Source organism: Netta rufina, assembly GCF_964035555.1.
Source record: "Netta rufina genome assembly, chromosome: 1".
NCBI lineage: Eukaryota > Metazoa > Chordata > Aves > Anseriformes > Anatidae > Netta > Netta rufina.
The window spans coordinates 131900059-131913046 of NC_140123.1; the positions used below are offsets into that span (position 1 = coordinate 131900059).

Consider the following 12988-nt stretch of genomic DNA (forward strand, 5'->3'; position numbering starts at 1 on the left):
CACAGTAGATCATCTTCATTACAGTGACCCACATTTTTTCCCCATCTTGCTGCTGTGGGGACAAGTTCAGCTTGGCTGTCTCAGCACTAGGCTCAGGTGACTCTAAATACCCTTGTCTCTATAAGATAACACAAACACCTCTCCAAGCTCTATTTTTTTTTTATTTATTTTTTTTTTTAGGTTATGCTCCATAGAAAGGTAGGCATGGAGCCGTCTAGAAGCATCCAAAGTTGGTCTTAAAAACACTCTCACCTGCCTTACTTCTCCTCTCTTTCCTCAGACTCCTAAAGGAAGTAATTTACTGATGACTCTTTCCAGAACTGCCAGAGGGGAGCAGGAAAGGAAGTGTTAAACACACAAAAAAGGATCTGTGGGACTAGAGCTTTATTTGAAACTGTAGTAGCTGTAGCATAAAGGAAATAAAACATGTTTGGCTTTCAAAGTTCTCTTACCAGATGGATCCATAATTAAATCATTTGCACAACAAATAAAACATCTGAAGATTGCTAAGTTTTTAGGCAACTACTATTCTCACTCACACAAAAGTTAATGAGGTATTTTGGCTAAAATGTTAGATGATACCCCTGTAAAACTATCCCAAAATCTAAATTTAGAGTTGATTGTTACAGTGCCACAGATACTGCAGACGGTTACGGGACCCTCTCATACTTTTTATCATTATTTATTAAAGCTTCTTAAAAATTGCATCAACTATAGCATTTAGCCAGTTTCTATACGTCTCTGCCTCTACTCAGTTTTGATTGATGCTGAGGAAAAACTTACTCTATAAATTCTATAGAAACTAGACTGAAAAATCTGTTTTTCCAGTTGTGGCTGAAGACTTTAAAATCCTGTTCACAAAAATTTAAGTTAAGAATGAACTTTTGCCAGTCTTAGCTATGTACAGGAGAAGAATCTTTTTTATTTTTTTAATTTTTATTTTAGGATGGCATCATTCCCGAAGAAGATTTAAATCTTTGACTAACATAGTATTTGAATTTATTTGAAAGCAATGTAATTTCCTAGCTGGCCTTGGGACCAAATATGAATTAAGTCTTGGTGCCTGTGCGAGGCAATATGCCCCTTTCATGGCTGACTGTGTAGAATCAGTAAATGCATAGACCTGAAGGTGATGAGTAAGCAGAGAAGCTATGGTGTGGCAGAATTCTGTTTTCCACCACCAACTCACTGATGGGACAAAACCTGAACAAGCCCAGGATGATGACTGATAACAACGAATACCTCTCACAGGAATTGAAGGAAAAAAGATGAGTGTTCTGATGCACAATTCCATGCATCACTGCTCACAACAGCCCAGCACAAATGGAATTGCCTATGTTTTCCTATACCATATATGAAGCTTCTGTTTCATTTCAATATCATAACTTCCTTGAGGTCAAGTTCAACCACCATTCATTTAGCAAACCCACCTCTGTGGCCTATAGGTTCACCTATTTGATGGAATACATTTGAATGCATTATAAAAAGAGACAAAATTTAACTTCAAAATGAGATTTCTTTATTTACCACTGTCACAACTGCATGATGCTATAGTCAAAGAAAATACATTCAAGCTCAAGTAATTCTGATCTTAAAACACAGAGAAAAACAATGAAGGTAAAAACCTGGCACCTACCCACTTCAGCCAAAGTTTTGATACATGACTCCACTGAGGCTTTCTGAGTTGGGTTTGGCCAGGTACAGTTGTAAATTCTAAAAGCAGACTGCAGCAGCTGAATAAAAACAGGTTGATGTGTCTGAAAACAAAAAGATAAACATGTAATTTTATACTTCACCATCTCCTCACAACTACCCTAAGGTTTGATATAACATAAGCCACGTGCATGAATGTTAGCTTGTTTACTCAAGCTGTGGATCAATTAAATTCTCTTTGCTCTTCAGGAGAGGAGGGAATGCAAATCATTTCTGCACCCCTACAGAGACCAAATCATACAGTTTTTACTAAGATCACCACTGATATCAAGTAAGCACAGTACAGAGCAGAAGGACTGAAGAGTCTTCCTGGTTCTCAGGTACATGTCCTTTTTGTCGCAATGCACAGCATTTTTCTCATACAAATACAAAGATAGACCTTGATTCTGCAAAGATACTCTATCCAGTGAATTCACAAAAGCCAGGAGTAAATATGACCTTATTGAGCTGTGTGCTGTTTCAGAGTTGTAAAGGGTAAAAATTAAGAATAAATGATTTCAAGAGGAATTAAACTGCTAGCCAGTGGCATGCGAGGAGAGAGAAATTGAAGGAGGATAAAAAAGGTACAGGATCCCCATTCCTTCCTATGACAAGGTATCTCATTAATGGTCTGAATTACTTATTTGTCAGTCTCTTTTTCTTACCTGGAGGCTGGTGCTGTTATCTGAAAATGGAGAATTGAAGAAGCCACTTACAATGTTCATTACAGGCTCAGTGACATATTTCTCCAGAGATGTGTCTGCATGTTTACGATCTGTGGTTGTGTTACAAACCTACAGGGAAAAAGGAGACAATAATGAGATTCAGTACTTTTAAGTAAGCCAGCTATGTTATTTTGTATTTATTACAACCCATGTAATAAGATTTGTTCTTAGTATGATTTAGTATGTTCTTAGAATGATTTTTATATAAGATCTATCAGAGCATATTATCTTAGAGTTCAAGATGTATCTGTGGTAGCTTGTCTTGAAGATACACATTGTCTTTTAAATTCCATTATCTTCTGAACTAATTCCTTCTGGTTGTCTGTCTGTTCTTTCCTAAACCATGAAAAAAGATCCCCCTGAATCAGCACATTGTGTTCCACTTGCACATTTAGACAGATTCAAGAAGAAAATGGACCTTTCCTCCCACTGTGAAACTAGGTTGGAAGAGGCTTTAGAGACAGACAAGACATAAACACATTAGATTAGAAAGATTTCATGTAATGTTTAACTTCTTGCTACAATCAGTCACTTCAAATGAGTAGCAACGGCAAAGCCCATTTGCAGGAAAAAAATTAAAGAGAGGGAAACAGAAGGAAATACCATAGTCAATACCAACAGCTTTTCAGACTTTAGACAACAATTCTTAGGAAAGCCACATGAGGAAAATATGAATGACAAACTAAAACCAATGAAAGAAGAGAATGAATGGTACTGGGACAATTCTGGAGCACAGAAGGATGATTAAATAGTAGGAGGATATGGAAAGATTTACACAGATGAGTCCTGAAGACACCTTTGGTACAACACTGAAGGTTTGTTCCTGCATAAAGACATCAGGCTTAAAGAAAGGAAAAAATTACTGGGCCGGTATAGATGCTTCACTATTTCTTTTTTTTTTTTTTCCAACATGTATTAATACTTATAGTCCTTTTGAATTTGCATATGTCAGTGAAAACAGTAGTAAAAGGAGACCTAAAAGGAGTCTACACAGAAAAAGACACAGTGAGAAAGGCAAACAAGGACTATGGACTATACTCATCCTACCTCCTCAACAGCCTTTGAATAAGCAGTTCTAGTCATGTTAAAAAAAATAAATAAATTCTCTCTCACCTATGCAAGCCAGAGACTTCCGTGGCTTCTAGACATAGTTCTAGAGAATCTATGCAAGAACAGAATTTATTTTCTTTACAGACTTCTGGGATAACTTTCAAATTACTATCTGAACGTTTAACACAATCATGAATCTGAGTAGTATATAGTTATCATTACATCACTTTATGGATGGGGAACTTAAGTCCAGAGAAACTGAGTGAATTGCTTAAGGTCACAGAGAAAAGTTGGTGATAGAACCAGAGAAATAATCTGCAGCACCTGAATCTCACACAGCGCAAACATTCTCTCTAATTACACAGTGCCAGTGTTACACTTGGATACCACATGACAGCAATTTCACCAGCAGTGTTTTAAGGAAGGTTACTGATGTGACATCCAAAAGCACCCACATTCAGTGGAAGATTTGACTCATGGGAACACAAAAGCATTTTGAGTAGAGCATAACACAAAAGCATTGTAATGTGGTAGGCAGAGGAATAGCCAAAGATAACTTGCAACCTACAGGAATTAGGCATCTGGAGGAGCTCTGTTTTTCTAAAGCGTGTCAGAAAAACAAGTCATGGCTCAATACAGTGCATTTTTATCACCCCAGAAAAGGAAAGATTTTTGTCAGAGAAGCAACAGTGCCTAAACTGAAATAGCAAATTATTCAGCCCTTCAGTTTGGGAAAATTATGACACCTTCTCTTCCCTAATCCTCATGAACATAAAATACTGAGTTAATAATAAATCTTAAAAAAAATAATTAAAAAAAAAAATCATAGACCTAAAAACCTCTTGATGTTCTTCTGCTTTTAATTAATCTGCATACTCATTTTCTCTGCAACCAGTAGCTCTGAGGCTGAGCATTTGTGATCCCAATGGGAAGAGAGAGAGCCGGGTAGCGCTAGCACGGTGAATTTAGAAATCAACAAAACAAAATTCCAATATGCTTTTAAGCTTTCCCCTTCACTCATCTAACAAGCAGAGCCATATGTGGGGACACAACTGTGCTCTAACACAGGTCTGAAAAATTCCCATCATGGAAGGAATTTGGAAATCCTCTCATTTCCTATTATCCTTCTGCCCTTTAGGGACTAAAAAATGTTTCCTTGTGGTCGAAAAAAACTGAAATGAATGAAATGGTGATGAAGATTGAGAAAGTAGTGTTTAAAAACCCCTTAAGAGGCTTTGGGACTAAAACTCATATGAATAATACTTCAAAAATTCTGCAGAGAAAGCCACGATGACTTTACAGCTGTCAGATGCCGGCTCTTCTTTTAATCCTGTTCAGAATACAGCTGCTTTACGGAACAAGATACATGCAGGAAAGGAAAGCCATTCCTTGAGCTGCACCCACTTCACTTAGTGTTACACTCTCTGTCATACCTGGGAGAAAGTAGGCTGGCAGAAACTGTAGAAAAAGGGTGTCTTTGAAAGTGAAACTGCTTTTGGCAAACTGAATTTATATACAAATCCACCTAATGTCTGTTTCGCAATGTATCACACTGTTGAAAAAGAATGACAGTTGAGGACTAAATATTTCCTTCTTGGGTGTAGCAACAGATAAGAAAATTGTGTTTTCTTTCCCTTTTTTAAGGGAGAAAAAAAAAAAAAAAAAAAAAAAAAGAAGAAGAAATCCAACCTGAGGATAACACTCTCCATCTTTCACCTTACTGCTCTCTAATAACAGACTCAGACTCAAAGCTCACAAACTCACCCACTGACAGCCATTTGTAGCAGCTAAAAGGAAAGCATTTCCCCTCCCCCACACAAAAGCATCTCTTTTAGCTCACTGGAACACAGAGGATCAAAGGGCTCTTTTTCTAAATGCTTTGAAAGCTATTGTAACATCTTTCATGAAGCTGACAGCATTCTAACTGTCCTGATAGCTACATAACGCTGATGTATTTATAACACACAAGCTCTGCCTGGGACCCAGAAAACCAAATCTTAACAAATACACTCAATAACATAGAAGATACAGCTACCCAGAGGGACCTGGCAGAAGAGCAGAACAGGCCACTTTGGACATGCTCATTTAGTTCTTTTAGCAGTTAACCTTAACTAAAAGGACTAATCAGGCACCTACCCTGATGACTTTGCGGAACAAAATAAAACTGCATTTTGCTATTCAGAGAAAACAGCATACATACACAAAATACAGCATTAATAATATACTTGCTATTCACCTCTGAAGACCTGGAATCTAATGCCTTATTAGAAGGAGAAAAACAAACTCAGGGCTCACTAGCATCAGGATAACTCTAAATCATCTGGCACCAAGCCACATGTCTCCAGGCTCGTGAACAGAACTGTGGACAGAGCCCTCTTTCTGCATATGTCTGCTTCTAGCCAAAGTGCAAGCGAAATTGATCATATTAAATGGCTAGGGAGGGCAGTCTGTCTAGAAGGTCTTCTAGGGATAAAAACAGCAAGGTTAAAAAACAAAATCTGCCTCCAAGAAGGTTTCTGTTCTTAATCTTCAAATGAGGTTGGTGTGTCCAGAAGGCTTTTCACTGTATAACAGAGCCACAGAAACAAGACAAACAGCAAGAAAATAGGATTTGCAAAGGTCTCATTACTGCTGAAAATAGCTACCACCAAAAAAAGAGAGAACGAGTGTTCTTGTGTTAAACTGTCTCCAGAAAAAGGCAAAAATAAAAACATTTTTAAGTTTTCTGTTTCACAAAGAAATGACCAGGTCCCTGTGCCTATCAAACACCACAAGTCTCTGAACTCATTCTTCTTTTGGCCATAAATCATGGTTACTATTGAGGTATGGTATTTTCTCCCAAAACATTTTAAAGAAATTATTTTGTGGCACACTATTACTTTGGTGGAAGTGTTTGCTGCAGGTCTGAATTGAGATTCTTTTACCTTTCCTTCCTTAATTTCAACAAAACAAAGAATATAAGGAGTGAAAACATGAAGGATTATAAAATGTAATGGACCATGGACAAGGAAAGGATAGGCATGCACAAAGACAATGTGCTTTGTAAGACCTCTAAAATGCTGTCCAGCAACAATGATCAAATACAGGCCACAAGCACAAAAAAATGTGTTTCTACTTCTTCAGAGAAAGAGCAACTCTATCATTCGGCATTAATATTATGCTCTTACAAGAAACATTACCTGCAAGAAAAAGGTTATGAAATATAAACTGTACTCATTATGTCACACTAGCTTCCCCTCATAGTTCCACTACTGTGTGTTATCCTTCTTTAAGTCATCAGTTTCCCTGCTTTTCTGCCTCCAAAGTATCAGGAAATGGAAGCCTAAAACAACTGATGACTGGAAACTTAATGCAACAAGTAATGACACCAAGAAAATGACTGGGGTCTACAGCAATTGAATGCCAACAGTACTAACCCTGTCCCATCACCTTGCAGTTGATAGATTATACAAAAATAAGCTCTACACCTGCCTTTCACAGCCCTGAGAATGTAGAGACAGTAGAATAAAAGAAAAAAAACAGGTCAAGATGAAATTAAAGAAGGAATATGAGACAAAGAATTTCGTTATCCCTGATCTTCACTGTATTAATAGAGTAAACCAAGGAAATTAAACATGGTTTTGTTGTTTGTTTGTTTTTAATTACCACTGCAATGACATATAACACACATTCACTGAAGAACACATTTTCATTGTGAATGAAAATTCATTGTGAGTCAAATCCATACATTCATGTATGACTTATTTTTCTGGAAGAAAAGAGAAGGGGACATTGGTTCCAAAACACCCTTTTAGAAAGAAAAGACTGTTAGTAATTAGCAGGTTGAATGATGATAAATAAAATACAATAGAAAAGGCCATTTGTTTAAAAAAAAATCTGTTTATATTCAACCTTGGAAAGGGTAGTTAATAAAATAAATGAAGTTCGCAGAAAGAAGTTATTGACAGTTCAGTTGTCATCAACAACTGTACTGCAATATTTATAAAGCTTACCCTTGCCATATCAACAAGGAAGTTCTCAAATAACTTCCAAATATGGTTACTGGCATAGATTTCTTTCATTTCCACTTCAGTGTCCACGTAGCAGTGGTTAACAAAATTAACATAGGCAATTTTCACCTGCAGGAACAGAAAATGCACAAACAATATGAAATGGAACAACAAAAAACATTAACATTCTATTGTCTACCTACAAAAACACTGAATGATAAAGAGCATCCTTTACATAATAAGAAACACCAATAGCAGTAATACAGTACATTTAGTTCTGAAGATTTAAGTAGTAAGTGTGGCAACAAATGCATTAATATACTTAATGAATGATCATGTGAAGAAAAATTTAGAGGTTTTGCAAACACTCTAACATTAACCCCCCTACAAAACAAATCAATAATATATCTGATACTAAAATGACATTCAGACTACAAGGGCCTGGCTCCAAAGTCAGGAACAGTCAAAATGGAGGACACCCAGGTACTAGTCAGATGATCCTTGTGGGCTGATGCCTTGCAACAGGTTTGCTAAATACCAGAAAAAAGGTCTTTAACAGAGCAGAGACTGCAATCCCTATTTTCCTGCAATCCTACGTTGCACTCATACTCAGGGTGCGTATAACTCAGACTCAAATGGAAGAGAAAGCTTGTGCAGCACCGGAACTACAGACATTAACGTTAGGCGGAACTTTTGAGCAAAGCAAGCATTTTTCCTAATAAGAAAATAATTGGTTATCACAACGTAACTTTCTCATGGTATGGAAGGATTTTGTATTTCTGCAAGGCCCAACTGCATTGATATGAGAGCCATGCCTCCAACAGATAGCCTGTAGAAATCTCACACCTCTGACCAATGCATAGGACCAGAACAAGTTCCTGCAGAGACTGTGAAAAATTTCTTTTGATCATATCAGGTTTGGTACAAGCACTTCCATTCTCATCAGCCTGAGGTATCACAGTCCTGCTGAACCGTGACTAGTACCTGCAGAATTAGGCCTCTATAAGCAGTGAATAAAAACATTTGCCAGACTGGAGCCAAAGTTAACAAAAATAAAATTAAAAAAAAAAGACTTCACAAAGCTCCTACTGATTTCAGCGTGCCCAGAATGTTACCCCACAGTTGTCAACAAATTGTGGCAGTGGCAAAATATTAACTTGACAAATCAGTCTCAGAAAATCACAGATCACAAGTATTTTGAGAAAATACTAGCTATCCTTTCTCATTTAGTCAACTTAACAAGCAACACCTTTTTCCAGCCTGTTTTCTGTGCAAATATTTAACTTTTCAAGATACTAGAAATAACAAAACATTTTCTGAGTTTCTAAAAATGCTAAGTCTGCTTCATCATTCAGTGAGTCTTACCTCAGGTATGCAGTCATCATGGGTCACCACTCTCACTATATCATCCAGTGGCAGGAGTGAATTGCACTTGATCTCTGTATATACGTTTTTCCCTTCTGTACAAGCTGCTAGCAATTCCACTAGAGTGATGTGATATGCTAAAGGTCCACTTTCATCTGCTCGATCTCGCTCTGAACACATCATTTGGAGTAGAACTGGAAATGATGCTCTGTCATTGTAGAATATCAGCACATCTTCACCACCATTTATCAGCTGAAAAAGATACCACAAAGCTTTAAGTGCCCTTGCAATGCAATCATTTTCTTAACTGTTTAGTTCTACCTTTAAGTACACAAAGATTCTCTAGCTAGAGAGAGCATTCTGGAAAAAAAATAAATTAGTCTGATGTGGCTTACCAAATCTATATTTCAAAACAATAGCCAAGGCAAACTTCTGCTCTTATCTACTATAAGTGCAAATCTGGAACAACTCAACAAGGAATGAGCTAATGCAAGGTGAACTTGAAGTTTAATCTCTATGTAACTCTGTGTTTACCTAAGACATTATGCCATCCTCATTATTCCCACTATCTCAACGTTTGTTTGAAGTTAATTAATTACCCTTACCTCCTGTTACGAGGTCGGGATGCATCATTATCCCTATTTTACAGGTAGGGACTTGAGGTACAGAAATTAAACCTTATGTGCTACTTCACACAAAAAGCCTGTGGTTCACCCAGAATTTAACCATTCTTTTGTTAGGAAGAGCTCAGCATCTGAAACAAGGATGACTCTTCCTAACTGTGCAAATTTGGCAGGTGAGTCACTGTCATTGCCATGCCAGCACTTCCATTTATCAGAGAACTGGTGTATGTGACAAATATTTGATTTTGCTACAAGTACATTGCTCATCTCAAGAGGATCCAGAGCAGAGGTGGATGTTGGCAGCACCATTTCAGCAGATCTCACAAAAAATTTTGCTCTAATACTGTTTTGTACGTCCCTCACACACACCTATGCCGAATATGTGAATAGAAAAAAAAAGTACTAGAGAAAACATAGGTCTTCTACTTGATGGGGAAGGTCACCTCACAGACAAGGACATAGGCAAAGCAGAGATGTTTAATGCCTTCTTTGCCTCCATCTTCAATGCTGATGATGGGCTTTGGGACCCCAGGTGCCCTGAGCTGGAGGACCGTGATGGTGGGAATGACAAACTCCCAACCAAACCTGAAGGTGTGCGGGATTTGCTGCTCCACCTGGATCCATGAAAGTCCATGGGTCCAGATGGATTCATCCCAGGGTGTTTAGAGAGCCGGCTGACATCATTGCAGGACTTCTCTCAATTATTTTTCAACAGTCTTGGGAATTTGGAGAGGTCCCAGAAGACTGCAAGCTGGCAAATGTACCAATTTCCAAGAAGGGCAAGAAAGAAGACCCTGGCAACTACAGGCCTGTCAGTCTCACATCATTGCCTGGTAAAGTTATGGAGAAGATTGTCCTTGAAGTTATTGAAGCGTACCAGGGGGACAATGCAGTCATTGGTCCCAGCCAACATGGGTTCATGAGGTGTGGGTCCTGTTTGATTAACTTGATTTCCTTTTATGATAAGATCACCCATCTAGTCCAGCTGATGTGATTTTTTTGGATTTCAGTAAAGCTTTTGACAGTTTCCCATAGGATCCTACTGGACAAGATGTCCAGCTAAACAAAAACATCATCCCATGGATGAGCAATTGGCTGATGGGTAGGGCTCAAAGGGTTGTGGTATGTGGGGCTACTACATCAGGCTGGAGGATGGTCACTAGTGGGGTCCCTCAAGGCTCCATTTTAGGGCCAGTCCTCTTCAATGCTTTTATAAACGATTTGGATTAGGACTAGAAGGTGTTTTGAGCAAATATGCTGGTGACACTAAACTTGGAGGAGTTGTTGGCTCTGTTGAGGGTGGAAAGGCCTTGCAGAGAGATCTGGACAGATTGGAGAGCTGGGCAATCACCAATCACATGAAGTTTAACAAGAACAAGTGCCATGTCCTGCACCTGGGACAGGGCAACCCTGGCTGTATGTACAGACTAGGCAATGAGATGCTGGAGAGCAGCCCCGTAGAGAGGGATCTGGGGGTTATGGTTGACAGCAAGTTGAATATGAGCCAGCAGTGTGCCCTGGCAGCCAGGAGGGCCAACCGTATCCTGGGGTGCTTCAAGCACAGCATTGCTAGTCAGTCGAGGGAAGGGATTGTCCCACTCTGCTCCGCGCTATGCAGCCTCACCTTGAGTACTGTGTGCAGTTCTGGGCACCAGAGTACAAAAAGGATGTAAAACTGTTGGAGAGTGTCCAGAGAAGGGCTATGAAGATGGTGAAGGGCCTAGAGGGGAAGATGTATGAGGAGTGGCTGAGGTCACTTGGCCTGTTCAGCCTGGAAAAGAGGAGGCTGAGGGGAGACCTCATCACAGTCTACAGCTTCCTCACGAGGGGCAGTGGAGGGGCAGGCACCGATCTATTCTCTGTAGTGACCAGCCATAGGACCTGCAGGAATGGTGTAAAGCTGTGATGGGGAGGTTCAGGCTGGATATCAGGAAGAGGTTCTTCACTGAGAGGGTTGTCGTGCACTGGAACAGGCTCCCCAGGGAAGCAGTCACAGCACCAAGCCTGTCGGAGTTTAAGAAGTGTTTGGACTGTGCTTTAGTCACATGGTCTGAATTTTTGGGTAGACCTGTGTGGTGCCAAGAGTTGGACTCAATGATTCTTGTGGGTCCCTTCCAACTTGGAATATTCTATGATTCTATGAATTTACCTACTGGCAGTACTGCTCTGTGAGTTTGTGTGGAGCCATAGACATATCTGCTCTCCATCACTTTCCTTTTAAACATAGTGAACTCTCATTGAAGGTCTTAGTAAGTTCCCATAAACCCTTTCTAATACAGAATACAACTTGGCAGCACAACAGCCATACTATTTTGCAAATAAGGCATTTGACATATCCAAGTCCACAGGTGACATAAAATCCTAGCTTACTGAATTCAAGGGTAGAAATAAAAGTTGGTAGAGCTGTAAAGAAATAAGAAAGCAGCAAAAGCAGGAATCAAAATTAGTCTCCCACAGGAACTGAGAAGTAGCAACATTCAGGAAACAATTCATTACATTTTCCAGTGTCACAAAATTTCAGTTTTTGAATTTACACTGTGTGGACTGTGTTTTCCTCATTGCTTTCTTATTTTTACTTTGTCATTTTGACAGAAAATTATGATTTCAGTTGTTCGCGCACTTCCTATTCCTCTTTTTATCCTTGGATTTTTAAAATGTTTCCAGTCTGACTTTTCAAAATAGACATTTTCTGGATAATCCACAGAACAGAAAAACATTTTTAAAGGTACAAGTGTTTGGGGGGAAAGGAGGAGACAGAATAGGAATCCAGAAGTCATAAATTTAATTGCACTCAATGAAAAAAAAGGAAATGGGGCAAATAACAGTATTCAAAATGTTGGAAAATTGACCTATCCTATATTTTAATACTCATGTCTGGAGTAGTATGCTCTTAAGACATTTCAAACACAAAATAATAAAAAATCTACAGCAAACCTTCTGAGAAGGTAGATGTTTTGTCACTTTCAAGTTGACCACCACATTCCTGTATGTTTTCCACTTATTTAGGTTTTGCACAGAGGAGAGGGAAGATGAATCTTCCCAGGTTTCCTCAGTTACAATCTTATGTCAAACCCCGACATATCTCTTCCACTATTGCCTGATAAAAGGGCAAGTCAAGTTGATCCCTCATCCTTTCATGTACTTATCACTGATGAATGAGTAAGAAATACCAAGGGATATTGAGTTTGTGAAATATGATGATGCACAGCAAACTTGCTACATACTGACTGTGAGGAATCACAAACCACAGCGGACAATGTTGCAACATCGCAGAAAGAGCTAAGGGGACAAAGTAATAATCTAAAGTGCAAGTAAAGAAGAAGATGCCATTGTCTTTCCCCAACTTATCCATTTTTAAATGTAACTTGCAAAGGGAATCCAAACATTGACCTAAAAAGAAACAATTCTGTTTCTAAAAACAGAAAATGAAAACAAGTATCTGTTGCTAGACAGAGAAAGTTCTCACTGAGCTCCATGAACCAAGTTAAAGGAGTTAAGAATTCTTTTCAAGTATAAGGAAGGCTGGCCAGCATCAGAACTGTTG

At 38.8% G+C, this 12988-nt stretch overlaps 1 protein-coding gene across 1 annotated transcript in view; it reads right to left on the reverse strand.

Annotated features, from left to right (window-relative positions):
* ITPR2 (inositol 1,4,5-trisphosphate receptor type 2) overlaps positions 1 to 12988 on the reverse strand; it is a gene marked incomplete at its 5' end in the record, with an annotated part of 269840 nt that overhangs the window by 132084 nt on the left and 124768 nt on the right. The window contains 4 exons of the mRNA XM_084290744.1: positions 1637 to 1757; positions 2358 to 2486; positions 7460 to 7585; positions 8822 to 9073. Of these exons, the coding sequence (XP_084146870.1) occupies positions 1637 to 1757; positions 2358 to 2486; positions 7460 to 7585; positions 8822 to 9073 (628 nt within the window). The remainder of the gene's footprint in view (positions 1 to 1636; positions 1758 to 2357; positions 2487 to 7459; positions 7586 to 8821; positions 9074 to 12988) is intronic.